This window comes from Plodia interpunctella, chromosome 12 (genome assembly GCF_027563975.2).
Source record: "Plodia interpunctella isolate USDA-ARS_2022_Savannah chromosome 12, ilPloInte3.2, whole genome shotgun sequence".
NCBI lineage: Eukaryota > Metazoa > Arthropoda > Insecta > Lepidoptera > Pyralidae > Plodia > Plodia interpunctella.
In genome coordinates, this window is record NC_071305.1 from 7,822,261 (window position 1) to 7,849,469 (window position 27,209).

General features: G+C 35.0%; 3 protein-coding genes across 3 annotated transcripts; 2 read left to right on the forward strand and 1 right to left on the reverse strand.

Annotated features, from left to right (window-relative positions):
* The first annotated feature begins 775 nt into the window (after nucleotides 1–775).
* On the forward strand, nucleotides 776–2,429 carry LOC128674200 (uncharacterized). The gene is made up of 4 exons (XM_053752620.2): nucleotides 776–1,017; nucleotides 1,316–1,581; nucleotides 1,752–1,883; nucleotides 1,989–2,429. The coding sequence occupies exons 1-4, from the start codon at nucleotides 900–902 to the stop codon at nucleotides 2,406–2,408; spliced, it is 936 nt and encodes a 311-aa protein (XP_053608595.1). The 5' UTR covers nucleotides 776–899; the 3' UTR covers nucleotides 2,409–2,429.
* Nucleotides 2,430–2,848: 419 nt separating this feature from the next.
* LOC128674195 (uncharacterized protein) lies at nucleotides 2,849–14,117 on the forward strand. Its single transcript, XM_053752608.2, has 16 exons — nucleotides 2,849–3,075; nucleotides 3,276–3,373; nucleotides 3,667–3,845; nucleotides 4,187–4,348; nucleotides 4,474–4,580; nucleotides 5,401–5,573; nucleotides 6,002–6,147; nucleotides 6,352–6,448; nucleotides 6,713–7,033; nucleotides 7,312–7,365; nucleotides 8,089–8,199; nucleotides 9,473–9,536; nucleotides 10,754–10,826; nucleotides 11,162–11,267; nucleotides 11,568–11,648; nucleotides 11,886–14,117. The coding sequence occupies exons 1-16, from the start codon at nucleotides 2,977–2,979 to the stop codon at nucleotides 12,409–12,411; spliced, it is 2,397 nt and encodes a 798-aa protein (XP_053608583.1). The 5' UTR covers nucleotides 2,849–2,976; the 3' UTR covers nucleotides 12,412–14,117.
* Nucleotides 14,118–14,188: 71 nt separating this feature from the next.
* Nucleotides 14,189–18,104, reverse strand: LOC128674044 (homeobox protein DBX1-B-like). The gene is made up of 3 exons (XM_053752317.2): nucleotides 17,701–18,104; nucleotides 15,630–15,841; nucleotides 14,189–14,912 (listed from the first exon to the last, which is right to left on the reverse strand). Exons 1-3 carry the CDS (start codon nucleotides 17,960–17,962, stop codon nucleotides 14,769–14,771), a joined length of 618 nt encoding a protein of 205 aa, XP_053608292.1. The 5' UTR covers nucleotides 17,963–18,104; the 3' UTR covers nucleotides 14,189–14,768.
* Nucleotides 18,105–27,209: the final 9,105 nt, after the last annotated feature.

Below are 27,209 nucleotides of genomic sequence, written 5' to 3' on the forward strand. Positions count from 1 at the left end.
CATTAAAAGTCACCTCATAGGTTCCAAAAATAATCTTCTGAGATTATTTTTGGAACCTATGAGAGACCTCTGAGAGCAATGTCTCTATCAAAGTTAACTCGATATTGCTTAGAAAGTAGTAATTTATTGGTTCAAGACATTATTATTTAGAAGGTATTATGGAGTAACGATTTGAATAAAAGTAGGAGTACAGAAAGCAGACACCCAAAATATTTTTTCAAGTACACTAAAATGAGTGTTAAAATTGAAACCTTGACGAGACTTCCATATAGCTGGCCTAGCTAAAATTTCTGCGATGAAACTTTCTGTAGCCATTATAAACTGAAAAAATGTGTTCCTCCGACTACATAATTCGCCGCGACTACCGCCCGTCCCCGTAACATGCGCCATACATAGATATAAAAATATTACGTGGCGGTCGTACGATATTGACGCTTTGTTTCAAACGCCCGCCGCGCCGCCGCCCGCGCGATTCGTCTTGAATGTCTTGATTGATACATGATCCGTCGGCCTCCGGTGCGCGTAGGGCATGGGTGATCCGTTTAATTTCTGTTGTTTTACTGAAGTTTTGCCATAGTGAATGTCAGGCCGTAAGCTTTGCACACAGATTTTCAAATGTAATGTTTTTATATCTGTGGTTTTTCACCTAAGCCGGCTATCGATACTGTAGCTTTTCCTCAAACTATCGATAATCAATTAAAACGTAATCGATAGGTGACTGTCGAGTGGCAACACTAACCTACCCTACCAAACACCGTGTGTGTAGGTAGGTGGGGTGGGTACCCCACCTACCTACACACACATCTTTGAAAAGTCGAAGTCAAGTCAGTTGTTGAAAAGTTAATTTATAAAAAAAGTAATTCATTACGTACTTTGTTGCGGTTCTGTTTATTTACATAATGTCTGAAGATAATATTATAAGCGTAAAATGCCGATTGTTAGAATTATTTTCTACATTAGATAATGAAGAAGTAGCTCACGTTGAAAAGTGGATTTGTAGTCATGCATTTAAGAAAGGTAAGAACCTTTTTGTCAAAAAGGTAAACGAAAAAGATATACGCTTTAAATTATTATTCACAACGTATAGAATTCCTTCTGCTTTTGTTATAGGTAATATAGATGTTCTTTATTTTTAGTAATAGGTATAACCTCAAAAAACTTTTTACTTGTTTTTCTGTAGATGAAGGGAACTTTAGGAAGAATTATTTCATCCACATCAGCTGCAACATACAAGTGTGATCATATAATGTTTTTGATTTTACACTCTTTTCAGACATTGCAAGTTTGTATATTATAAGACATGTATTCATTTCAGACTTAGAAATTAAGAAATCACTGACAAATTCAGAAAAAAGTTTAGTAAAGATTGGAAAAACCATAAAAAAGCTAATTCCTTTCAATGCCGAGCTTCCTTCAGAAACCATAGCACCACCAACTGTTGGAGACCAAGCAGATGTGACAAAAGAGAGTTCATGCCATATAGATGAGTTCCTGTATGACGATAATGAAGTAGAGGATCTAACTAAACAAGGGAAACTTAAACGCTTTTATTGTTTGGATTGTAATTCTAGGAATATTAAGGTAGTGCACAGATAACTTTATTTAACTAAACAAAACCTTATTTTTCCTGTGATGTTGTGCATTGCTACATGTTGTGTATATTTTCACCTCAAAGTGTGTAGACTATTGTATAACAGTTTAAATAACAGCTTGGGCTTTTGTTATGGTAATAAAAAATAAATATTTTTCAGGAACTCACACTACTGTCACACTCAACCTCTAGGCGAGCACTGCAGTGTATATTTAAGTTTCTTCTACCAAAAGATATAGAGGATAAACAAATATTAGATGTGGGTTCAAGATTAGGAGCAGTTTTATATGGTGTAAGTTAAACAGTATGCAGCTACTTTTATAAGAGCAAATGTAATGATTCTCTGCTGAGCAAATCTGATAAGGAAATGTTTAGTTTTTTTTTTTTCTATTTTCAGGCATACTACTTATCAAATGTTGGCAGTATTGTTGGTGTGGAAATGAATAAGGAATGCTGTGAGCTTCAAGAAAGAATAATTGGGCAATATTCAATGGATGCTGATAGAATTAAAGTGATCCATTCTGATATACTTGACCGAAGTGACATAGTCCATAATTCTGACATAATTGTAGTCAATACATTGGACCACTTCTTAGATGCCGACAAACATAAACAAATATGGTATTTCTTCAAGAAACATATCAAAAAGGGAAGTTATTTAATCACAAGCAGAAGTATGGCAGATACACTGTCCGGTCTAGAAATTTTTGATGAACTAATTAGTTGGATAACAATCTGTAGGCCAAATCAGATGGAGAATGAAGTGTTTTTTGCTCCTGAAGATTGTGATGAAATATTTTTGTACACAGTGAATTAAAGACTATTTAACAGTAATTTATTTCTGTGTTTTTTATTGACACACCATAATGTTGTAAATAGAATATGTCTGGCTCAAGGTAAATTGACTAGAAATCACAGATTCTGGTAAAATATGTAGGTATACAGTTATTTAATATAACAGCATACTCAAAATGATTCATGACATAAACATCATGTATAATATGGTAGACCTTACCTATGTTAGCTAGCTATATGACAAGAGTCCTAAACGGATAATAGAGCTAGATATACACATATAGATAGATATTTTTATCTCGTAAAGTTGCCCATTTACCCATTTTTAAAGGCTGCTTATCCAGACTAGAATCCTTTGAAAAATCTTTTATGCTGCGTTTTGTTTTTACTTGTTTAGGAAAAAAAAATCTCATCACATGAGTGATAGTTCTTTGCTGTCAAGTGTCAGCCGCAGCGGCAAACAAGTACTAACTAAACGTTTTTGGTAAGATGGCGTGCTATTGCGTTTGAGAAAGCTATTTACTTTTTTCAAAATATTATTGAAAAGGGAAACTTTTAATGCAACTATTTGATTACATTTTGTTGTAAAAATGTGGCACGAAGCGAGAAAGCAAGAGCGGATGATCCGAGGAATGATAGTGGATTATCGGCGTCGAGCGGAGCGTCGTAAGGATTTTTATGAGAAAATCGTAAGTTGTGCATTATTTAATGCGTTTTCATTGTGATTAGAAATAAGTATGAAAGTATTAATATTATTTCTCAACTAGGTCATAAATAGAACTATGCCTTTTGCCTTTTTACAATTTTATTAGTTCAAAATTTCTTATGAAATTCTTTATTACCTTATCATAAATCAGTGCATAAACGTATACAAAAAATTGTATTTTAGAAAGCGGAACCAACACAATTCCTGCAGCTTCATGGACGGCCTTGTAAAATACACTTGGATCCGGCGGTAGCAGCGGCTGGTGAAGGCCCAGCTATTATGTGCGTATCTTTGGCTACCTACATCTTATCGTTCGTGAACCAGTTCTCTAATTCTCATTAATACTTAAGTGATTTTTTTTATTCAATTTTAACCAGTATGATCAGAATAAATTTCTTGTCCGGTTTAGGCAGCTGGAAAAGTTTATAACCCTTCATGGTGTACTTGCACATGCAGTACACCTGGATTTTATCTGCTGTCACAGGCATACATAAGACCTTTGAGCCAAAATGTTCACATTTTACAAAAAAAATAAGTTTCAAGTACCTATGTTATATTTCTTAAATATTTCCAGGATGCAATGGCAGGGTGACCCACAAAACATGATAGACCGTTTTGATGTGCGGGCACATTTAGACTTCATACCAGAAGTGAAGTATCCGGACATACCACCTGAAGAGCTAAGTACAGAAGAAAGGCAATGTAACTATGAGAGATACAGAATCCTGGCTCAAAATGCATTTCTTGGCATAAGTGAGTAGTTATTGAATGAAAGTTTTACAACATACATTAGCCTTAGTGGCCTAGCCTTATCATATACTGGATGCAAAATAAGGTAACAACATTTTGCATTCAGTCCTTCAACTTTCGAAAATTCAATTTTGATCTTTGGGAATGTTTTTTTTTGCCTATCAGCCTCCAAAGGCTATGTATCACTTAATTGCCTCATACAACATCCAAATAAGATATGCCGTGGTTCTATTATAGCGCAGAACTACATTCAAAATGTAACATTTATGCTCAGATTTGCCTATAAAAAAGTTGTAATGATAGTGTCGCACCAAAAATTAATATAATATTTGCTATTGTTACAGGTGAAGATAAATTCCTCCAACAACTTGCAATCGAAGAGCAGTTTGGTGTCACAATAGAAGAAAAGGAAATGCAGAGAGAAAAACTTCACGAAAGGAAAGGGACCGGTGCAGCTATAGGCTACAATTATAATGATCCAGGAGCCCAACCCTCTAGCTCTAACGGTAGATTCAGTTTACCTTACATTGCTGCCAACTTTGAAGGATTATACATTTTTTTGGATGCGGGGTAGTCATTTTTATGTAGGAAATATTTGGGAGTATTTTGATGGCTATAGCTTACATTACAGGCCCCGAAGTAAAAAAAGTGGAACAGAAAGAGTCTGATGATGATTCTGACCTTGACATCATTGATGTGGACCTCAGTATTGATGTGAACAAGATGGATGCATCACAGGTGAGGTTTTTGTTCACATTTGTTTAATTTTTTTGTCATTTCATTTCAAGTTAATGAATAAATAAAAAATATATTAGGACAAATCACACAAATTGAGCTAGCCCCAAAGTAAGTTTAACTTATATTTTATAACGTATACATATATAGATAAACATCCAAGAATGAAATGAATGAATAATCACTATGGGTCTGTGGTTACAGTGAAAAATTCAAAGTAGATACAATTATGTGAAAATCTATCTATTTTTATTGAAATAGAAATGATATTATTTTTTAGTAAAAATAATAAATATTTTTTTCGTGCTATCTGTATTGAAACTTCTGGGCAAAAGCTTTTAAAAAAATATTGTTATGAAATTTTAAATACTTATTCATTATCTCACATCTTTTTTCACTTTCTTATCAAGTGTGTTATTGCTAACACTGATATTTTACTGTAATCGCCTAAAGGCATCTGACATGACATACGACGACCTATACCTATCGCTGTCCAGTGGCAAGTAGTACTCTATACACACTAGTAAAGTTAATAGCCAACCAGCAGCATTCCTTATGTTTTCCTCCACCGGACCAAGTGTTGGCTGTGAAAACTTCTTTTCGAGTCATTATGACTATTTACATAATGCCAGACCAGTAGTGTTCACTATTATTGTCCATGGTGGAAATTTCACAGTTAGGGCAATACTTTTTTTAACTAATGCACGAAAGCTCTTCATGACTTTCTGTTCCCTCTCCAAGCTTCGACTTTTCCTCCCAACGACATATAACATAGTTACATACTGTACATGGCGATATTGTAACAATGGTTTCTGGAGAGCAGGCTCACATACTGAACTCGGTGGGACCTCAATTTGGAATGGCTGGTTGCGATCTGTTCTCCTTCCTCACCGGGGATGCAGATGACGCGGAACACCAGAAGCAACTGCTGCGAGAGGAGAAAGAGAAGGCGATGTTTTCTGGGAGGAAGAGCAGGAGAGAACGCAGGGCACATAGGTAATATATTATGTCTGTTCCTATTAGTTCTATTTCACTAGGTTATTTTTATTTACGTGGAACCGAGCCACTTCTAATAATTTTAAACTACTACTGCTCAGTCGAATAAGTGCAAACAAGACATTTTGCGCAATCCCAACCTCACTTGTGTTCCCGCCTACGTTCCCAGCTGTGATTTTGCGACCGTATTCCCAAAGAGGGTTGAAGACGGTTAGGCGTTTTCTATCAGTTGTCAAGGTTTTTATGCTTTAGTTTTCTCTTTCGGCATCCATGAGAGAAAATGGAGTGGTCATCGGACCTAATAATCTAACTCATATGTGAATATGAATAGTCATACGCCGCGTGCATATCGCCAGGGGCGCAGTTTCAATGCGTGATTTTTAGCAACGCTTAAAGATAAAACTGATTAATTCCTTGGTTTGTTGCAGAGACAAGAAGTTAGCTACCCGAGTAGTGTCCCCGCCCTCCTACGCGGTGACAACCACTCCCCGCTCGCGCTCCGCCAGCCGCAGCCGCAGCTCCGCCAGCCCGGAACACACACACATTGAGTTCATCACCTCCTTCGGAGACGACCGTGAGTCTATGATCACTTTGTACCAGAAATGAGAGACTACATTAATCGCTCTCTAAAATTACATTCCTGGTTATGCCCCTCCAAAAAGCCGTGTACAGTTCAGTACAATCGCAAACGATTTGGCCATTTAAAAACAAAATTGCGTTTGTAATACTATCCTACAGCTTTATAGTTCATTGGTTTTCAAATTCACATTGTTCACAGCCCCTCCGCCTCCCAAACCGTTGTACTCTGATAAATTAAAGCAGAATTTGAAGAGGGAACCGCTTTACTCCGATGTGGTTCGCAAACCAAAACCCAGGTAAACATTGTTACTAAACCTATCATCACTTACAATCATGTGTTATCGCTAAAATAGTATAATAGTAGATTTCGTTAAGCAAACGTTATTGTCAACATGTCGCAAATTCAATATAAAGTATGTCTACAGTGGTCGCTTTCAAGCTCATTTTTCAATGAACGGCAACTTGCCGGGAGCGGCGCGAAGTGTGCTAGGACGTTACATGTTAATGTTTACATACAAAAATAGCACTACAGGTCCTGATTGTTTCTTTTTTGTCCGCAGGCGATCGAGTTCCTCCGAAAGACCAGAAATGGGACCGCATTTCCCTTCAAAATCCCGTTCGCGCTCAAGGTCAAGGTCACCAATGAAGTCCCGTTCGAGGTCTCTATCGAGGTCCCGAGGGTCAAGATCCGTTTCGAGAGCTCGATCTGATAGATCTAAATCTCGTTCAAGACCTCGATCGATTTCTCGCTCGCGATCGCGGTCGTGGAGAAAGTCTCGGTCGTATTCCTCGAGGTCGAAGTCAAGGTCATTCAGCCCGAGACGGTCAAGGTCACGGTCAAGGTCACGTAACTACAGGAGACGTTCGCGAAGCCCTCAAAAGTTTGTATTTTCGTATATTTCTGCTACATCAAGATTTTCTACGAATATTTTTGTTTATGAATGTTAGTTATGGGATTTTAATTAAATTGGTATAAACTTATATAATACTGTTGTATTTATTTAGGATTATTGTTCAGTCAAACATTTAACTTTTTAGGACCAAAGTTACTTTTATAATTTAAACAAATGTTAATGCAAAATGACTAAGAAAATATTTATAAACAATATAATTTTCCGTGTATGTTGGTCAATAACATATATCTGTTTACTATTTCCAGTCAGACTAGTGGCTATGACAAGCATATTAACTCGAGGTCCAAATCTTTTGAAAGGTAAGCCCAATTTTATGTTTGTTATTTATGAAGATGGCGACAATGCTCTTTGTTTTACGTATTTTTGAATGAGGTAAGTTTTAAAACGATGTGTGTGCGTAATTATCATAACTACTGTTCGTATGGTACAGATAGTGTTCGGTTGAACAAAATTCTGGAATGTTTTTTGTTGGCATAAATGATAGATGGCTCGACGTGAATATGGGGCCAACTTTTTTTTTATTTTTAGGTTTTTTTTTTCAAAATAATCGTTGCGTTAAATTTATGTAAAAAGAAATATTCCACATTGTAAAATACATAACTGTTAATAATAATTATTGTCGAATAGGTAACCACAAGTTATCTATTCTATCGAACATTTATTAGGGTTTATAAGTAAGTTAATGAACAAAACCATTATATTGAATTTGTAAGTAAAACATCAGAAAATACTGAAAATATATTTACGGGCACATTCACTACAATTATTATAGGAACCGGGAGTTGTAACTATAGTAAGCTCGACCGCTATAAAAAGTAGTGAGTGTCCCGTATTTATTTTTAGTTACGCCGGAGTGCAATTGCTAAGATTTATCTTATTTTTTTTCCAATAAAAACGTCCAATAATTGCAGTTTTGAAACAGTCTGCAACTTTGGTTTAAAACTTTATACATATAGCTGAGTGTAATAAGAATTTTTGAAAAAATAAAGAGCATATGAATAAACATACACATTTTCCTATAGCTCGGATCGCGGTTCCCAGCCCGTGCCGCGGTACTACGGGCGACGAGCTGAGGACAAGTCTTCTAGTGAACTGTCGCTAGACTCCGACAGTAGCGACGACCAACAAAACAAGTGAGTTTTCTTTATTTACTACTCACTACTAGACTACTTCACTATCACTACATAGTATAAAACAAAGTCGCACGGCTGTTTGTCCCTATGTATGCTTAGATCTTTAAAACTACGCAACTTATTTTGATGCGGGTTTTTGTAATAGGTAGTGTGATTCCTGAGGAAGGTTTAAATGTGTAATTTATTATGGTAAGACGGGCCGGATCGCTAGTAAATAACCTATTTCACTGCCCAAATCTATCTACACCAAAAATCTGAATCTAATGCTCCGTTTTGACGTGACTACAGTGGGCGAAGTACGAGTTTGCATTTCACTTCTCACCATCGACTCGATTCGAAGTGTTGCAGCGAACCAATCACATTGCGGTGTGGTTGTCGTTGCGTCACAGTGGCGCGCTGTGAATGGTTAGCTGCGTCTCACTGCGAATCAACTCGATAGTCAGATGTAAATAGCAAAGTCGCACTACACACAGTTCTTTATGTATGTATATATGTATACACTTTCTCCACACTGTCGTTATATGACCTGTAGCGCGGTTGTTTGCGGTACGGCGCGGACGGACGGTTACTAGTAAGCTACAACAGTGAGCATTAGTAATGTGGTAGTGATGTACAGTTACGTGCGAGGATCGTGCATGTAACCTTGCCATACTCTAGAAAGACCAAGAAACATACACGCTTTCAATTATAATATTAATTTGGACATGGCCTAGCTGTCGTCCGCGGCAAATAATGTATAGATTACCCGCTTCTTCACCTGCATTTTGGAACACAGCGATAGATTTCGTTTTAAGTAAATTTTTGACTGTGTGGGCTTTTGCCTAGCAGTGTAACGTAAATAGCTAAAAAAAAGTCATGTATATAACCCTAAGTTGAATAAAGAATTTTCAATTTCAACTCTTTTTAACCCCCGACGCAAAAAGAGGAGTGTTATAAGTTTTACGTGTCTGTCTGTGTATATGTCTGTGGCATCGTAGCTCCTAAATGAATGAACCTATCGTTTAATTTTTTTTTAGTCTTAGATAATTTTATCCCGAGTGTTCGATAATTTTATCCCGAGTGTTCTTAGTCATGTTTCATGAAAATCTATTCATCCGTTCAAAAGTTGTAGCAAAATGAATATTGAAAGTCGGGGGTTTTTTAATTTGTCTAACAAATAAACTTGTTAACTAGATTATTTTTTGTGTCGTGACTGTTAAATATTTCTGTTATTTATTCTAATTGCATTGATTTTACATATTCGGTTGTTAAAACAGCAATTTTGTAATTTCAGATCGGCAGTCAATAAAGCCAACACAAACCAGAATCAGTTACGATTGTCTGGATCCAGCTCCAAAGTCAGTAAGAATCATTGCTTACACCGTACGCTTATGTTTAGCCGCGCAATACCTATTTTGTTAACCTCCCTATAAATTGCCGATTGATTTTGCCACATTTGTTTACCTTGCCTATGTTTTTATGACGATTTGTTGATCGGTTTCGATATAATTAGTTCGTTTTAAATGGTTTTTACCATCTTATGACCTTAAAAAACTATCGAGTTTGTAGTTCAATAAAACTGGACAGCTTTTACCCAAGTGTATATATCGCAATGTGGAATATGCACACATTTTTTAATGCTTCAATTTATCTTCATTATCAAGATTATTAAATTAATAAAGAGAAAAGTTTTTAGTTTCCGATTAGACAGAGATACACTGTTTTGCCAAAAAAACATAGAAAAACTTAACGTTAATTGATTATAAATAAATAATTTATAAATTCTTTTTTTATAATATAATAATTATGTATTATTGTGCACGTGTCAGATGGCACATCGGATCTCTGTCTAATCGGAAACTATAACTTTTCTCTTAATTAATTTAATAATTTTGATAATGAAGATAAATTGAAGCATTAAAAAAATAATCAACGTTAATATTTGTGAAGTGTTTGTGAACTGATTTTTATTCTTTTTTTATATTAACTTTCTAAGTTTGTTAAATAATTGTAATTGTCCATGCATATTCCATATTTTACTGATGAATCGCTTTGTGGCGTCCAACGCAGTACAGTACAGACTACATCACATTTCCTTTCGTTAATTTAATTCACAGGATTGTTTCATCGGAATGTTTCAATGGAATTCCATTTAAGTGTTAAAATGTCCCGAAAGTTTGTCACTGAGGGCTGCTGATGTTGATGATTGAAATTTTATATAACTGCCAAAACCTTAAATAATATACGGTAGTAACGGGATGCAAACGTGCAATTTTTTGATATTTATGTCACAAGTGACATACATTACAAAAAATGTCATTATCAGGGCCTCGAGGGATTTCATACGCACGTTAAAAATCCGCTTTATCCCGTTTCCGTGGCAAAAAACATCCGTTAGGGCTACACCCCGAAGTGCTACACCTCTCAGAATATTACACCTAGGTGTAGCCTGCTTATGTTATTTCGTAGATAGATAAATCAAAAGTATACGAAAAGTATTTCATCTAGGGCCGTGTTCAGTGAAGAGCTGGCCCTGTAAGCATATCTTGAATATTAAAATAAGCAATGTTTACAGGGTCCTTCGCGTGAGACGCTCTCTCTCAAGGAGAAACTGAAGAGGAAAATGCAAGCGCAGTTGTCAAGGCAACGTGAGTCTTAAATATTAGATCGGTAGTATGAGTTTGCTTAACGCTCGTATTAGGACGCCGTCAACCAATCACATTGCGCCATTGTAAAGCGACGACAACCATGTCGCCGCGTGATTGGTTGACCGCGACTCACTGCGAGCGTTTGCGTTGTATTAGTGTGTGTTCAGATATTATTATAATTGATGTTAAGTAGTTAATAATATAATATATTATATATGTAAGTTCTATAACTTACAGTCAGAAATATACTCATTTAAACAGCGCTGGTGGTGGTCCCTATGAAATAGGTGGACTGTGGTATGACGTCTAAAATAATATGTGTGATGGTGTAACAGTGAAGGCGGACAAACGCGCGGAAGCGGCGCGCGTGGAGCGCGAACACAGGAGACAGGCGCGACGCGAACATGAGATGAGGCAGCTGGCCATCAAGCTTAGACGCAGGTAACTTTTCACATATCTTTCTCTCTCTCACTGTCTACCTCCCTCTCTCATCTTGATATGTGAGAGAGAGAGAGTGTACCATCCCGGTTACATTTGGAGCTTTTCTTATCGAGTGTGTTATTTACTTACGGCCGGTAGTCTGCCTGACTTTTCTTGGGAATGTTATCGTTACCTATCATCTACCAAGGTTAGTATGTTTTAAGCCGCTTCGCACGACACCAAAAGATATACAGTGGTCTTGAACAGAACCACACTCTTGTTGTCTAAAAATTAAAGTCTAAAATATGTTAACGTTTGCAGGCAACGAGAGATGAGGCATCAACAAAATCGCAGGTCCAGCGACGAATTCTCCGACGGTAGCCGTTCGCGATCGTCTTCCAGGTTAGTTATTTCAATATTTTATTTTTATTGTAAAAAATATATTGTTATTTTGAATATGAGTGATGGTGGGGATATACAGGCATGCAAATTGTAATCATTGTCCACGAAGCTGAATTTTCGTATTTAGAAACGGAACGTAATGATAAAGCAGAGTACGTATTGATCGATTCACACTGCGCAATGTGCTTTACGAAGCGTCGATAGGATTTTTTTATTAGTGTTAATTTTTCTTTCTAGGGATTCACATCCAGACAAACCAAGAGAAAATCGGAGTCTTTCGAAAAGCCCATCTCCTAAACCTATCCCAGTGTGGGAAACCAACAGAAATGTCCCCCCGCCGCCGTATACCAAACCGGAAACAAACGAAAATAGCTCTTATTCCAACCCACGAAAGCGTTACACAGGTACCGAGCACAAAGAACACAGAAATGAATATAATGACCACAAAAGTGAGTATAACGAACACAGGAATGAATACGAAAGGCCTAATTATAATCCTAACAGATTCGAAAGGTACCCGAATAGAGATTTTAATAACCGTCAAGGGGAAAATTTCAATCGGTTCGAACATAATGATAGTAGGTGGGACCAGGGGTATCCTAGAAGGCGACCGTATGGTTATCGCGGGGGACACAGGGGGATGAGGCGCGGGGGGGAACACTATGACGATGGACCTTCCAATAGTTCCAATCAATATCATAGACATAATGATTACAGGGAGGAATCTGACGAACAACCTAAAATTAAGCTGGTAGATTATTAGGACGATATATCAAATTAACCCCCGTTTACATGGGCGTAAAAAATAAGATGGCGTTGGCGTATTTTTATTGATTTCGTATATATGTATATAAGTTTACACGGCATTCAACCCACCGTGACAACCATGAAGCTATATCACTTTTTGATGCAAGGTTCATCTTATTAATATTGCTATCTCTTTTAATACAATATAACCTTGCCTTTAAACGTTCGTAGTAGCGCTGATTTCAGTATTACCTATTTATAGTTTCATGTTCCCAACACATAGTCCTCAAAATACGATAAAAATGCGTGGACGGACATAGTGTTCCATTCTCCCACATACGTTCCACGGGAAAAGGTATCTTATGAAGAGAAGTCAATTTCTCTTGTTCATTTTTATTATAAATGCGTATAATACGTTGTAAGCGGTTACCTTTTCTCGTGGCTTATCACATATTTTTCACGCATTAAAATGACGCCACATCACATATTTTTCACGCTTGACGAAATGACGCCCGTTTGAACGAAGGAAATGAACGTAAAATTGCCAATTATTGGAGATAAAAGTTGTTTATTTTTATTTTAAACCGTTTGATGCATTTTGAATTGTTCAGTACTTTATATTTCATGACCTATTTAGCCTATTAGTGTTCTTTACAGTTTGTCAAGGAAGTGTCTTCACTTTTGGAACAGATTTTTGATGAATTAAATTTGTTTGCCATTGCAACATCAAACATAATTGTTAAGATTGGTTGGTAAACACACTGGGTGTTCACTACTGTGGCCAGCCAACAGGAGATAGCACCCTCGTTTAATTTCTTCATTTAACAGATTGTATTTGTTACTATGCTAAGGATAGCCATAGTTTTTGTAATTAAAAAAAGTTTGTTTTAGGTCATTACTATTATTCATTTTGATTGTGGCTCGGAAACTGAATATAGATTAAGCTACACGTCTCTACATATATCATGAGAGAACACAAAGGTTGTGTGAGAGGGACGGCTTTATAAAACGTACCTGAGTAACAAATATGGCTTTTAATTCATTGTAACTAACAATACAACATATTCTGAGTTATGAGATTCGAATACAATTAATGATTATTATTTTAATCAACTTTTTCAGGCTGCTTGGTTTTTAGTATAAAAGTATATTACCATAGAAATTTCAATATTTACAATATTTATTGTTTTGTATATCAAATAAAGGCCGGTATCTATTTATGTATAAAATTGATGACTTTATTTATGGGCCTAGTATCATATTGTCATTTCAGTTTGTATAAAATTTTGAATGTTACACAATGTTTCAGAACAACGCACGTACTTCAATTTTAAATCACACTTCATAAAAATAATAGTAGCTTGGCCAAATTATCGTGCTTGAAGAGGAATCACGAACAGTTAAAATCAATTTCATAGCCAATAGTCTTTGTGATGGTATCCTATATATATATATATATCAGTCCTCCAGATATAAACTTATGTAATAATGTTATAGAATCGTGTATTTCACCAAATATTTTAATGTGTCGTTACATTGATGTTAATCGTTAAATTTTTTTATCAAATAAGAACAAAGACAAACGTAAAATCTTCCCTGTATTCGACTGTTCTATGTATAATGTAATTTAGTGTAAATACCAGTACTGTTTATATTGAGGCATGTATTAAAGCAGCTATTGTATATTATGTTCTAATGAAATGAAATAAAGTACATAATAAATATATTGTTTTATTTCATATCATAAAAAATCTTATTTACGTACATAAAATTTAAATATAATAATTATTTTTAATGACTCGATTAACTCATTCATTTGCAAAACAAACATAAAAATACATTACTTGTGTTTTGGAAAACCATTACCTACATATTAATACAAAAATTACTGTAACTTATTATTACAATTTCTTAATCAACTACATAATTATTAGAAAAATTAAAAATATTTTACAACTGATCAAAAATTATGATGAACCAATTTTTTACTAACATAATTCAGTCTCGTAGTATATTGAAATTGACCATTTTGATCAAGCGATAAAATCGATTTTCGGTTGGTTTAGTACTTTTTCACTTGAAATGATATTTTATCCGCATCATTTTTTTGCATTTTCACTATGCCGGCTATAACACTATCGTAAACAGTTCGTCAAACTTTGGCGGATTTGACAGGCATTTCTTGCAGCAAATAAAAGTTCTCCATGAAATTAGTAGGTGCTCCACGTAGAACCTACTAATTCCATGAAGTTCTCATACTAACTGCGCATTGCGACGGCGCGGCGGTATGGCATCTAAGTTCTGCTATAGTGTGCAGCCAGCGTTATATTTTCATCAAACACCAACTATTCCCAATTTTCTATCGTAGTGAATTCAGTCACTAAGGGTGTCCACGTCGATGTCTTCACTGTCATCGTTCTCGGCCCTGGGCGGCAGGGGCGTAGCGCCCGGGACTCCGCCCCGGCCCTCCTTGGTGTGCCGCCACTTCATGCGCCGGTTCTGGAACCACACTTTTACCTGAAAAGAAGAATGTTTATGTTCGCTGAGACATTTTGCTCGATATCAGTTCTCTGCATGTCCCGGTTGCGTTTGGTGCTGTGACGCAGCGAAGCCTTCAATAGAAATAACCTTAAAATTTCTTACATATTTAATTTTAACTATTGCATTAGATGTCAAGGAGCTATGTGTCAGTTAGTCGCCTATCGTACGAAATCTGCCGGAACATATGGAGTAGTCATATTCTAGGGCGTAATCATACATCGGATAAATGTTAGGATTGGGGGAATTTTGGAAAGAATAGACATTGTGCTTCGACGGGACCCCAGCTAATGAGATAAAGAAGTCAGATGATGTGGCATTTGGTTCGCGTTCTATTATTTTCTCGGTCTTTGTTAAACCATGGCACAATACATGAAACATAATTTTGTTTTAGCATATTTCGTTAAAAATACATATTACACTGCACCTCTCACCGCTACTGATTGGCTGAAATAGATAAGAGTGAGGTACTCAGGTAAACGACCTTTGTACCAAATTCTCATCATCATTTCAGCCTCTTTGTGCCCACTGCTGAGCGTAGTCCTCTATTCGCGTACGCCACCCTCCTCTGTTCTGTGCCTCTCTCATCCATGTACATCTTGCGGCTTTCATTATATCGTCCGCTCATCTCATTGGAGGTCGTCCAACACCTCTCTCGCCGGTTCTACCTCTGGTAAACTCTAAATGTCGACTAACCTGCGCATCAGTAAGTCCTAGTGTAGCCGCCAACTGCCTTCGATCAGGCTTGGTGATATACTTCTGTATCTGGAACCTCCTCTCCAGACCCTTCCTCTGGAGGTTGCTGAACACGGCCCGCGACCACGACCGCTTGCGCTTGCCCGTGGAGGAAACGTCGCAGCGGGGCGGCTGTTGTGGGGGCGAGGACGATGGGAGGGGAAGACGGTACACTGCGTAGAATTATGAAGTATTTATCATCCATCAAGATTAGTCTGTAGTGTCTATAGGGTTGAGGGCCTGTTTTACAATTTTCTGATAAAGTATCATATTATTGTAATCTGGCAGATAAACTTACTGCTAGATAGATCTGCCTAAATTGATTTGCCGTTAGTCCTGTCCACAGGCCCTATCTCCCTATTTTAAATTTTACCACGTTTTTTATTGTCACGTCATGCATTGTCAATGTTCATCCGGACTCCTTGCAAACTTTGTATCCATTAGCATAAACTGCAAGGAGCCCAACCTTAGCCCAAATATAAATGCCACTTATATTTGTTTATACTTTGCCCAATATTTTAAATACTAGCCCTTCTAAAAAAAAGACAATAGGTACGTGTAGGTACCTATTATATAAACAAAGAAAACGATTAGAGTTTCTCATGTAAAATTGTAAAGCAAAATAAGTATTAGACACGTTTATGCAGGCTAAAGTTGTAAACTAAAATGTTGATGGATGCAATGGATGTTAAAATAAAACTTGACGCAACGTCTCCTAACAAATGGCACTTTCATGGGATGGCTGCAGTAAACTACGAAGTTATCTCAAGCAGATTGTAAATAAATGTTATTTTATTGCAGGAAATATTATTAACATTGCTGAGAGTGGGATTCAAAGCAGTTTTCCAGATAGGTACTTTATTTTCTTTTTGTATTTAATGAGATATGTACCTAATATAGGCAGATAAGTACCTATTTTGTTAAGCTAAATGTTTGTTTGCTTTATCTAGGATGAAAACGGCGGAAAGCGTTTGTATTTAAATGACGATGGTCTAATTCGAAAATTTTCAGTAAATTTGTAAAATAAGTTACGAATTGTAATTTGTAAAATAATTTACGATAGTTACATATTTATACTTATTTGTTACTTATAGTACTTCAATTTTATTTGTGAGGACCAGTCATTGGCTTTTTGATTTTTAAGTGTTTACCTATTGTTATTTTAACAGCTGTTTTTTCTTCCTTTTATTAAAATATAAAAATAAAAAAATTATATGTTCGGAAAAATTTAACCTCTTTTAAGAAAGTAAGTGATTACACTGCCTTGCGTTGTAAATACAAATTGTTTGTCCCCGGGCATTGGTTGGCTATATTTTCAGTAGCCATGACCCACCACGCAATCTCAATGCGGATTGGCGAATTTTAATGACAATTTAAAAAAACAACAAACAAATAATAATAATAACATATAAAACAAATAAAAAAAGTTGCTGGAAGTCTTGCTAATATTATAAACGCGAAAGTTTGTGAGGATAATGTGTGTACCTATATATGTTTGTTAATCTTTCACGCAAAATCTACTGGACTAATTGTTATGAAATTTGGTAGGTACACGGAGAGAATAAAACCTGGAATAACTCACTCAGGGTACTTTTGATCCCGAAATTCTCACGGGAGCGAAACCCCGGGGCGCAGCTAGTATTATATACTTGTAGGTATAATCTGAGTCTAAGTATTTTTAATACCTGACATTTGAATATTAATATTGATGACCAACTGAGTTATAACAATAATTTTTGTACCAATTCTTTTAACATTTAATTTACATTCGCAGTGTATTTCAGGATTTATACGTATGAAACGTTTCAAACTTTCTTCCCCTAAAACTTTTGCAGTTCATTCTATAGTTATAGTGTTGGTTAGAAAGGAGTTTCATTACCTAGCTAATTTGAAAAAGATCTAAGAAAAAAATGAGAAACCGAGATAACTGCAACTAAAGAAGATACTGCGTACTGTAGAAGAGAGCAAAAAGAAGTTTGGGATAGAAGAAAATCTGCGACGGAAGTATAAAAGAATATTCAATAAAAAATACCAGTAGTAGGTCTCAAGGCCGGGTGCAAATGGCTATATGGGAGCGGCAAAGGCAGCTGAAGAAGGGGTGGTTCGTCCCTGCAACACCTGTACAGGGCTGCCACACATCCAGCACACGGAGGCTCCTGTCGCTTCTCATTTTCACTAACCGCCACTGAATCATTTGCCAGAATACTCTCCACACTAAACTTTAACTTATTCGAACTCTGTTCACTGTTCAATGACGTCATTCTTACACCAAAACCGAATAGGACCTCACGCATTGACAGCGATTCAAAAACTGAAACAAGCTTTCGAGTTTCCGGCGGCGCAAGCGCAGTGGGCGTGGTTTCGTTATTACTCACACCTGATTGGCTGTAAATAGCTGGGCGGAGCCGGGTAAACTGCAAGTAATATAGTTTGTACTACAGAGTGAACAGTTGTTTACAATAAAATACCACATAATGGGTTTTATATGGGTTTGTTAGTTGAATTCAATTTAATTGCCTATTGGTTTATGTCAGCTATTTCTTGGGAGTATCTAACATAGTGTCAGCACGCTACTTACAAAGAAAATAACCTTATGAACTTTTGTTTCAATTATTATCCAGAATTAATATACACCTACCCTAGGTAATTACAAAAAAGAAGGTAATTAATGAAACGCAAATTTACATTTTTATGTGAATTAAAAAACCCAACTTTACTTAAGTTGGGATTGGTACATTTATTCCAAGGTAATTTCATATTTCAAGATACCTATTTAGTAAGTACATACTTTTATAATTAATGCTACTTAGATGGACGTGTGGAAGTTTTCTTAAAATAGGATATTGATAAAAAAAGAATCTCGGACATATTCTGAATTTCTTCTTCTATAACGTCCAAAAATTCCGGCTCAAAATTACCGCTCATTACACAATAAGCGACTCATAAACATGCTCGTCTGTCCGAGTGGTGCGATCATTCGATCTATATCGAGATATCGGAGGACGAAGCGCAGGTGCTCCCGACAGTCAAAATAAACCAAGCGGTAATCGATTTTAAAGATTCTCAAACGATTAATAGCTATTCGAGTGCGCTTATAAACAATAGGCTCCGATAGTTTTTAGAGGAAATTTTAGGTTAATAACAATTTTATATCTATTAGTAGTGTATTCTTTGTTCGTGTTCAAATTTTATTGTTGTCCATCAATAAGCCAAGAAAAATCTTTTTACTGTATTTCAGGGTAGAAACAAAATGAGAAAAATGTTTTGGTTAGAATGGAAGTGACACTACTTAGTTCCATCTGCATTCTAGAATCGTTTTCAGAGAATCGCCAAAAAGATAAGTTTTCACAATAACTAAGTAGATAAACTAAGAGGCAAATGACCTTATATTAAGTATTACGTATTTTTTATATAATTTGCTTACCTAATATAAAAAAATACATTAGTTGAAAATAAAATCTTTGTACATAGAAAGAATTTGGTCTTAACAAGCATAAATAAGTTACAAAAATAAATTATAGGCAGTAGGTAATTCAGCTATAAGGTGACTAGTTACTTACTTACATACCTACTAACATTATAGTTGAAAATTAATCTCTACATACCTACTTAGACTTATCTTTACAAGCACGTGGAATAAATACCTAATTTATATTTTTTAATTTATTTACCAGATATAGGTAAGTATATCATTGTTATAGTTTTGATCATAATAACTGGATAACAATAAATTTATAATACCTAGGATTTGTTCTTATTCAAATTAACAGCAATTTCCACGGCAACGAAAATCTAATGATAGAAAAAAATATATAGAAGACTTTCAATCAACAAAGTAGGTATTAGTAATTATTAGAGGACCTGTGCCAAAGACTTATTAAAAAAAAAGAAAAAAAGTCACTAACCGTTAAAAAGAAACGTAGATAACACAAGTCCAATAAAGCATGCTATTGAGTCGCAATAAATATCGAATGCTAATAATCGATTAATATTTATACAGCGAGTATCGAGTATTCGTTCATTACCGTATAAAGGCGAGTTGTAAATCAGGCTCACGCTTGGTTGTAAGTCACGTCGCTAGGTGCTAAGGACCATATCGTTAGCAGGATTGTTGAGCAACGCCTGTGAAGATTTGTTGCGACATGTAAAAGGGAGCTATACATTTCAACCGAAATTAATTTTTTGAGAGATATGTTTTAAATACTTATAATTTGTTTTTTACTAATTATAACAACTTTTTTTTTATTTAAACAATTAATGCATGCATGTAATTGATGATTTTATTTTAAAAAATATTACTAACTATACTTAACAATTTTTTTTTTCATATAAACAATTAATGCATGCATGTAATTTTGTGGGAAAAGCAATATTGCTTTTCCCACAAAATTATATAAAACAAAATTATATAATTACATTATAATTAAGTATATACTTATTGTATAATTTTTTGTACTCGTATACAAACATAACGCACTGTTTTTGTTCAGTTATGAAAAAAGTATAGAAATGTTTAGCACCAAAACAGACACTGCGATTGCATAAAAACTACCACTTGACGGTTAAAATGTGTATAGGATACCCAGAAATACGTGTGGAATATCTGTTCGCACCTCATGATCTTATCTCTATGAGAAACTTCTGTTTAATATCCTGAAACGTTCTATAATGATTATTATACGAGTAATAACAAATCGGTTTCAGAATAAAAACTAAAGACGGGAACTTTAATTAGTAGTAATATTTATAAACAGTGTTTTTATTTTATTTTTAGCGCCCCGTACCTCAAAAAGTGAAAACGGAACCTTTATAAGATCGTTTCCTTGTCCGTCTGTACTAGCCTTTATAATAAAATAAAATTCTTTTAAAAATAGGAAAGTAACCCGTGTATGACCGTGCCTACTATCAGATTCAAAGCTCAACCACAGATTATATTATGGCTCAAAGCTAAATCATGGCTTATTTATCGACCCTTTGCAGCTCTGCATTACATATTGAGCCTTAATTTGTTGATACGTTTTCAAACAGTTTATACTGACCTGATTTATTAGATTTAGATTTTTTCCTTTATACATTTTTACATAATAATCTCCATAGTCATTACGGATGTATTAAAATGTTGATGAATTTCCAGTTGCTCAATACCAATTCCAGTTGATCAGGTGGAACTGGTAACTGGCTGGTAAGGAAATTTGACACACCGCTAACACAAAATAAGAAAAAAATCTTCATTCACTTTTTTTAGAACATCAAATTAATGGCTTTGCTACTTTTGTTACGTAGCTATTTAGATAATTTACTGTCGTAATCAAACCCTGGACTTCCGTGTATAGTTTCAGGGAATCACTCGGGAGATTTATTAAGTCTGCTCTTGTTTACTTGATAGTAAAGTATTCGATTGTAAATCTGGATCGTCCACCGAATTACGCCACGGCTCTAGAGTTGCGATTACTAGATGTGTCCTCTGAAAGTCGATCGTATAAGGGAACAGATATATCAGGGAAATGAAGTATGTTACGATAAATGAGTTTTAGACTACAGTAGACTGTAGTTGACAGAAAGCTGAAATTATCAGTAGTTTGTTAGAATGAAAATTCAGCAGTAAGTAAATTTATTTTTCCTACCTACAAAATAAATGGGTAAAATCTTCCCTATGTAATATTTAAGATCTTCAAATTATTATTTTTGTAATAAAATGTGCTCTTTTCTGTTAGTTCATAATCTATATTCTTTCCAATAAATCATATCACTCATTCTCGCTTGCTCCCGGTTGCATCCACAGCTGTGATACTCGAATCGCAGAACCGCGTAAAAAAAATAACCTACAAATTTTGATGAGTCGGCTGTGACTTTATGATCGCTGCCTGCCTGACGTCAACCCACTTTTGGAATGCTGTCATTTCTTATTAGTTATTAAGGCTTTAAATTATATTCGCCTTGGATACCCATATGATAATATGGGTTGATCCTATTCTGTGGCACGAACCACATGCGGGAAGGGAAATTATGTCACATCTAGTTCCCCTAGATCTCTAACGAGGGCTGGCCATCCGGAGTGAGATAACAAACAGAATAACATCCTCCGAGGGCACTGCTCTCGGTCTAAATTTGTGCTAATCATTTGTTTTCATTTCAACAATTACGTTTCATTAAGAATCGACAGCTGTTGTTGCCGAGCTTGAGTAACTTTAAAGTTTCGGTTTCTGTTTGGCTTCGGATATAATTTCTCGATACGAGTAGATCTGTCGATGTACAGACAGATCATGTATATGAAATACTAATAGTTTTTTGTAATTTTGATATCTCCAGCGGAGAACTAAGCAGCAAATAATTACACAACATTAAAACAAAATAAATAAATAAATAAATAAATAAGATAAGATAAATAAATAAATGCATTTGTAATTTTGAGCATCGTAATTTATTTTCGTTTTTTTTTTACCTTCAAGTAATATTCGCCATTCGCTTTCTTGTAAAACCTTAAAAACTTATTGTTGTGCGAATTTTTAAAATAAATCTTCACAGAGATCTGAATATGAAACAACAATGCGAAAACAGGTTCCGTCTCAGCGCTTACCTAAAAATTGATCAAAAGATGAACAAAGTGGTAAACAAAGAAGATTAAAGTAATATTTATCAGCTGTTACACTTTTGCTACTATGCTTTAGATTTTTCTTTTACGCGCATATTTTTACGTCGACTTGTTTTTTTATAATTCAAGAACATTTGTTAAACCGCCGTTTGCTAATTTACCTACGTCTTTGTTGAGAAGGCTGCAGTGAAGTTTGTTGCGCCGCTTCTTCTTCACCTGTGCTTTGAAAGTCGGCGGTAGACTGTGGCGTAGTGTTCTCGATTGATTTGAATTTTAATTTGAGCAAAATTTCTTTAATTTTCAAAATACAACCTGTTAACAGTTACAAGTATGTTATTCATAAAAAAGTAAGTACTTTAAGCTAAGTTTGTTTTGCTTCTTTTTGTCAACGGCAATTTTAATTAAGAAAGTGTGATAGTGACAAAACATATTTTAGCTTAAAATTATTTAACGACTGACAAAAGAAAAACACGCCATACGATTAAATAAAACAAGTGTAGATGTGTGCGGTGGTAATAGCCACAGTAAGTAGCTTAGCTAGACAGACAGACCACCATATTATGTCAGTAAATAGCCATGGATTATATTCTAGGTAAACTGCTTTGTAGGTATATTTTTAGGTAGGTATAACTCTTACAAAATCTTCAGTAATATCTAACAGACAACAAAACTTATTTAGCTCAATACATGCGAATAAATAACCAAAGCGTATCAATGAGGTAATATCAATACCAACAATATTAATATACAAATGGCCAGTTATATTGGGTGTCCCAATAAATATTAAATATCGGAGTTCGACGTATCAGCTTACAGTTTACGGGCATCGACAACTTTACGCACGAGGGCGGTAATACATTATTTTTTTTCGATGCTCTCTCACGAATCTGTTTCGGATACACTACACGCAGCGCTTTCTCTGAATATGCATGTCGCATGCAATAAAGACGTCATACAATAGGTAACTAGAAAATAACATAGGTATATATAAAGTACTCCTTCCATAGTTCGGAGTTTGGATACTTAAAAGAAGTTAAAGAATGTAGTTATGACTTTTTTTTGTTTTAATACAATTTGCCATTTTCTGTTCCGTCTTATTCGTGGCAGAGAATGCCTTTTGGTATGAAACCCATTTAATTGTTATCTTTTTGAGTTGTGCAATTAAGTATAAATAAATAAGTAACAAAATCCAAATTTCACTTGGGTATACCCCAAGTGAAAGTAATAACTTAAATGTATAACTTATAAAGTATATAACTTAAATGTAATAGAGTATCTATTTAACAACATTACTGTTAAAAACGAGACACAATTTCGCTTCAACCTAAAAATTATTACGAAAAACCTGTACAATTCATAAAATGCCCGACTTCTATTAAAAATGTAACATTCATTATTGTAATTATTAGTATGAATTGTGACGTGGCAAGATTCAGCCCAAAGTAATATTATACAGAAATGCTAATTAAAATCAGTAAGTAAGCGGAATTAATCGATTATGAAATGCTTATTTTTATTCGATTTTAATAAGGAAGATTCCTAACATTAATTATTCAAATTGATTATATTATTCTTTTTATTTATTATCAATTATTGACACTATGAAAATTTATATTGTTAATCGGATATAGCATAATATGTATTTGTCTCATTAATTAGTATATAGGTTCTACATACGTACATAAAATTAGTACGTACTCCCTACTAATTTTATGGTTATCTGCCTATCTCAGCCAAAGAACGACAGACAAGAAGAAGAAAAGACAATCAGCACAGATAGCTACGCTTTACAACTTCTCCACTTCATACATGCTAACTTGGGATTAAATACCAATACAAAGTCGTACGATAACTCCCACATCGTGACGCGATCAGGCCCTCGTTAAAGGGCAATATAAATCGAATCGAGCATATTAATATTTAATTGTAGGCGCGATATCATCACAGACGTAACTAACTGTTAATAAAGTGTATTGTTGACGGGAATTGTTGTCGTAACTCTGGGCGAACGAGGCGAACCGCGGGGGCTATTTTCAATGTTGGAGATGCTGATAAGTGTTTGCGTGAGATAGTTTCCTCGTAAAATTATAGAGCAATCGAATAGAATGCAGCGAATTCTTCATAGTTTTAATAGTTGTGATAATATTTTCTTGTACGGTAAACCGATTGACTAATCTGACATATCCTTCCAGAACATATGAATTTCCGTACCAAATGCAGCATGCATTGTCTTCTTGATAATGAATTGATTTTTAGTCAGCATTTAATTTTACCGTAGTTCGATAGGACTAAAGGAAGGAATAAATCGTGGTGTGTGTTGTATTTGAGAATAGGAACTCTCAAGAGTGGAACGATTGGTAGTGTCGCCTGGGGAAATGCTTTATATTGTCGATGCCCAATAAACGCATAAACATGGCGTTCGTGTGAGCCTGCCATGTTATGAGATATCGCTCCACAGACACACGTACTCTCAGGGCTTGAGGTTCCGTACAATTTATAGCTAAACATAAACAACAATAGTGTAATTTAAGTCCTATTATAAGTTTATAATGATGAACATTAGATTAATTGGAAAAAATATTTTTATATTATAACTTTGCAAGACAACGTTTGTATGAAACTTATCATGAAATTTACAAATCCACATTGCAGCAATAATGAAGAAATTAAAAAAAAAAAGCGATCAATAAGAAGCCGTGAATGAAATGTTATTTCTGTGTGAAAAAAGTTGAGCTCTGACTTTTGGGCCGTTCCTTAATCGTTTATTGCTATCGATACATCGTGTAACCTCCAAATCGATCACAAAAAAACAATAAAACATATCGATACGAGCGCCCCGCGTGGACGGAACGCTAAAACTCGAATCGGCGGCGGCGATAACCGTACGTCACCTTTATTAGTATCGATAAATAACCGGAATATTTTCACATTTGATCGATTCTATTGCCTCGATATATTTATTGTAATTACCCCCAACTTGGTGGGCCGCGCGTCCGACTACACACAATTTATTAACTGTTTAATAATAACTAATAATATTTGCATAATTGTATTTTTAAACATTAGTTCAAATGAAATTCAATCTTAATCGGCCATTAATAATGTGAATTCGAATTATGAACGGTTCTTTCAAATATTGGAAGGCAATAAAAATATAAGTAGGTACGATATATTGATTATGTTTAATCACTAAATGTTCCTATTGATATTATTCGTGTATCGTCGGATAAATTAAGAACAAAAATTAAATGACAGTTATGTTCATTAATTTTAAATACCGAAACTTGTCTTGTTTGTCTCTAGTTGCCGATGCCGGCGGTTCAATTTTCTTTGGAAACATGTCAAAAATGAATATAATTTTTGATATGTTTCCAAAGAAGTATGTTAAAAAATGATTATCCAATGATTTAAGTCGATGTCATGTCAATCTTTTATAGTCAACCGGTAAGTATCATAAGTATTTGGTAATTTGAGAATGTTTTCTTCTTTTTGGCAAAGTATACTCTCATAAAGTGTAGGTACAATCTCTACATAGTATAAAACAAAGTCGCTTCCCGCTGTCTAGGTATATGTCCCTATGTATGCTTAAATCTTTAAATCTACGCAACGGACTTGAGGCGCGTTTTTTTTAACAGATAGAAGGAAGTTTAAAGTGTTATGGTTTCCCGAGCGAAGCCGGGACTGGTCGCTAGTATGCTACAAATAAATGAATAAAACAAATCTTACGCCTTTTTAATATTATTATATAACCATCTTCATTAAATCCTCGTTATTTTAATACCTATAAGTATTTAGTTCTATTTCTATAAGTCACAGTTCCCGTAAACCAGGCAATATGCTAATAACTCGTGTTTCCTACCCCGCCATAAATCCACGTTGCCAAAGACAGCATTCGTAGCTCAGTGACTGTGACATGAATTATAATGTTCACAGCCTTTATGATACACGCGAGTCGACGATTTACGACGAATCCAATGAAAGATATTCTCACTGCTTATCCTATTCCTCACATACCAACTTTCGTAATATGCAAATGCAAAAGTTTGTATGTGTGTTTGTTTACGCCAAAATATACTGAAACTTGGTATACGGATAAAAAACAAACATTTGATTTTTTTATCGTTTCAATTAGGTATACAAATGATTGATGAATGAACGATTCAAAAAGGGTGATGGCATCAATTCAAAATTGAGAATGCTGTTGTTGCCTTTCAGCTGTCAAGGCTTCTTATGCTTCAGTCGCCTTGTACGACATTCACGGGAACTAGGAGAATGGAGTGGTCCTATTCTAGGACGGGAACTACAAGTCACAAGCGAAATCTATGACTACATATTTGTCGAAAAAAAAAAACACTCAAAAGCAAAAGTAATTCAAAACAATGTTAAAAAGAAAATTAGTTATTAGTCAGTCTTTAGAATTACTCTAGTTTTTGTTATTATTTTTTCGAATACAGTTTTTTACATATAACTTAAAAAATTATGAAAAGATTTATCTACAAATTCGGTACAAATTAAATTACGTCTATAGTAACAATCGAAGATTTAATTCCGCAAGCATCAGACAGGGATAAAGTAGAGGACAGCAGTGGGACATTACACGCTAATAAAATAAAATATATTTACTATAAACAAAACGGGGTAAACAAAAGACATCAACGCGTAAATAACAAAAATATAACTTACTAGCTACGCCCTGGGACTTCGATCCCGTAGGAATTTCGGGGTAAAAAGTACACTATAATAATAATAAATAAATTCCTTTATTCAATTCTCACAAGATAATAATTAACAGAAATAAGCATATAAATAAAAGGATCACAAATTAATAAGGCGCCTGAACCAGGATGTAAATAAATCACCCTGTGTTTCAAGAGCTACAGTACGGCCTATGTCTATTCCAGGTTATATTCTACTATTGTACCAAATTTTATCGAAATTCGTGAAGTTAA

Excerpts from the sequence above, each read along its gene's own strand:
- LOC128674200 (XM_053752620.2), top strand. The coding sequence starts at position 900 with ATGTCTGAAGATAATATTATAAGCGTAAAATGCCGATTGTTAGAATTA. Across the intron at positions 1,018-1,315 it reads TAGTCATGCATTTAAGAAAG|ACTTAGAAATTAAGAAATCA; the intron begins GTAAGAACCTTT and ends TATTCATTTCAG. Across the intron at positions 1,884-1,988 it reads TAGGAGCAGTTTTATATGGT|GCATACTACTTATCAAATGT; the intron begins GTAAGTTAAACA and ends TTCTATTTTCAG.
- LOC128674195 (XM_053752608.2), top strand. The coding sequence starts at position 2,977 with ATGTGGCACGAAGCGAGAAAGCAAGAGCGGATGATCCGAGGAATGATA. Across the intron at positions 5,574-6,001 it reads AGAGAACGCAGGGCACATAG|AGACAAGAAGTTAGCTACCC; the intron begins GTAATATATTAT and ends GGTTTGTTGCAG. Across the intron at positions 8,200-9,472 it reads AGCGACGACCAACAAAACAA|ATCGGCAGTCAATAAAGCCA; the intron begins GTGAGTTTTCTT and ends TTGTAATTTCAG.
- LOC128674044 (XM_053752317.2), bottom strand. The coding sequence starts at position 17,962 with ATGCGTGAGGTCCTATTCGGTTTTGGTGTAAGAATGACGTCATTGAAC. Across the intron at positions 15,842-17,700 it reads GGCCTTGAGACCTACTACTG|TGTACCGTCTTCCCCTCCCA; the intron begins GTATTTTTTATT and ends AATTCTACGCAG. Across the intron at positions 14,913-15,629 it reads TAGGACTTACTGATGCGCAG|GTAAAAGTGTGGTTCCAGAA; the intron begins GTTAGTCGACAT and ends TCTTCTTTTCAG.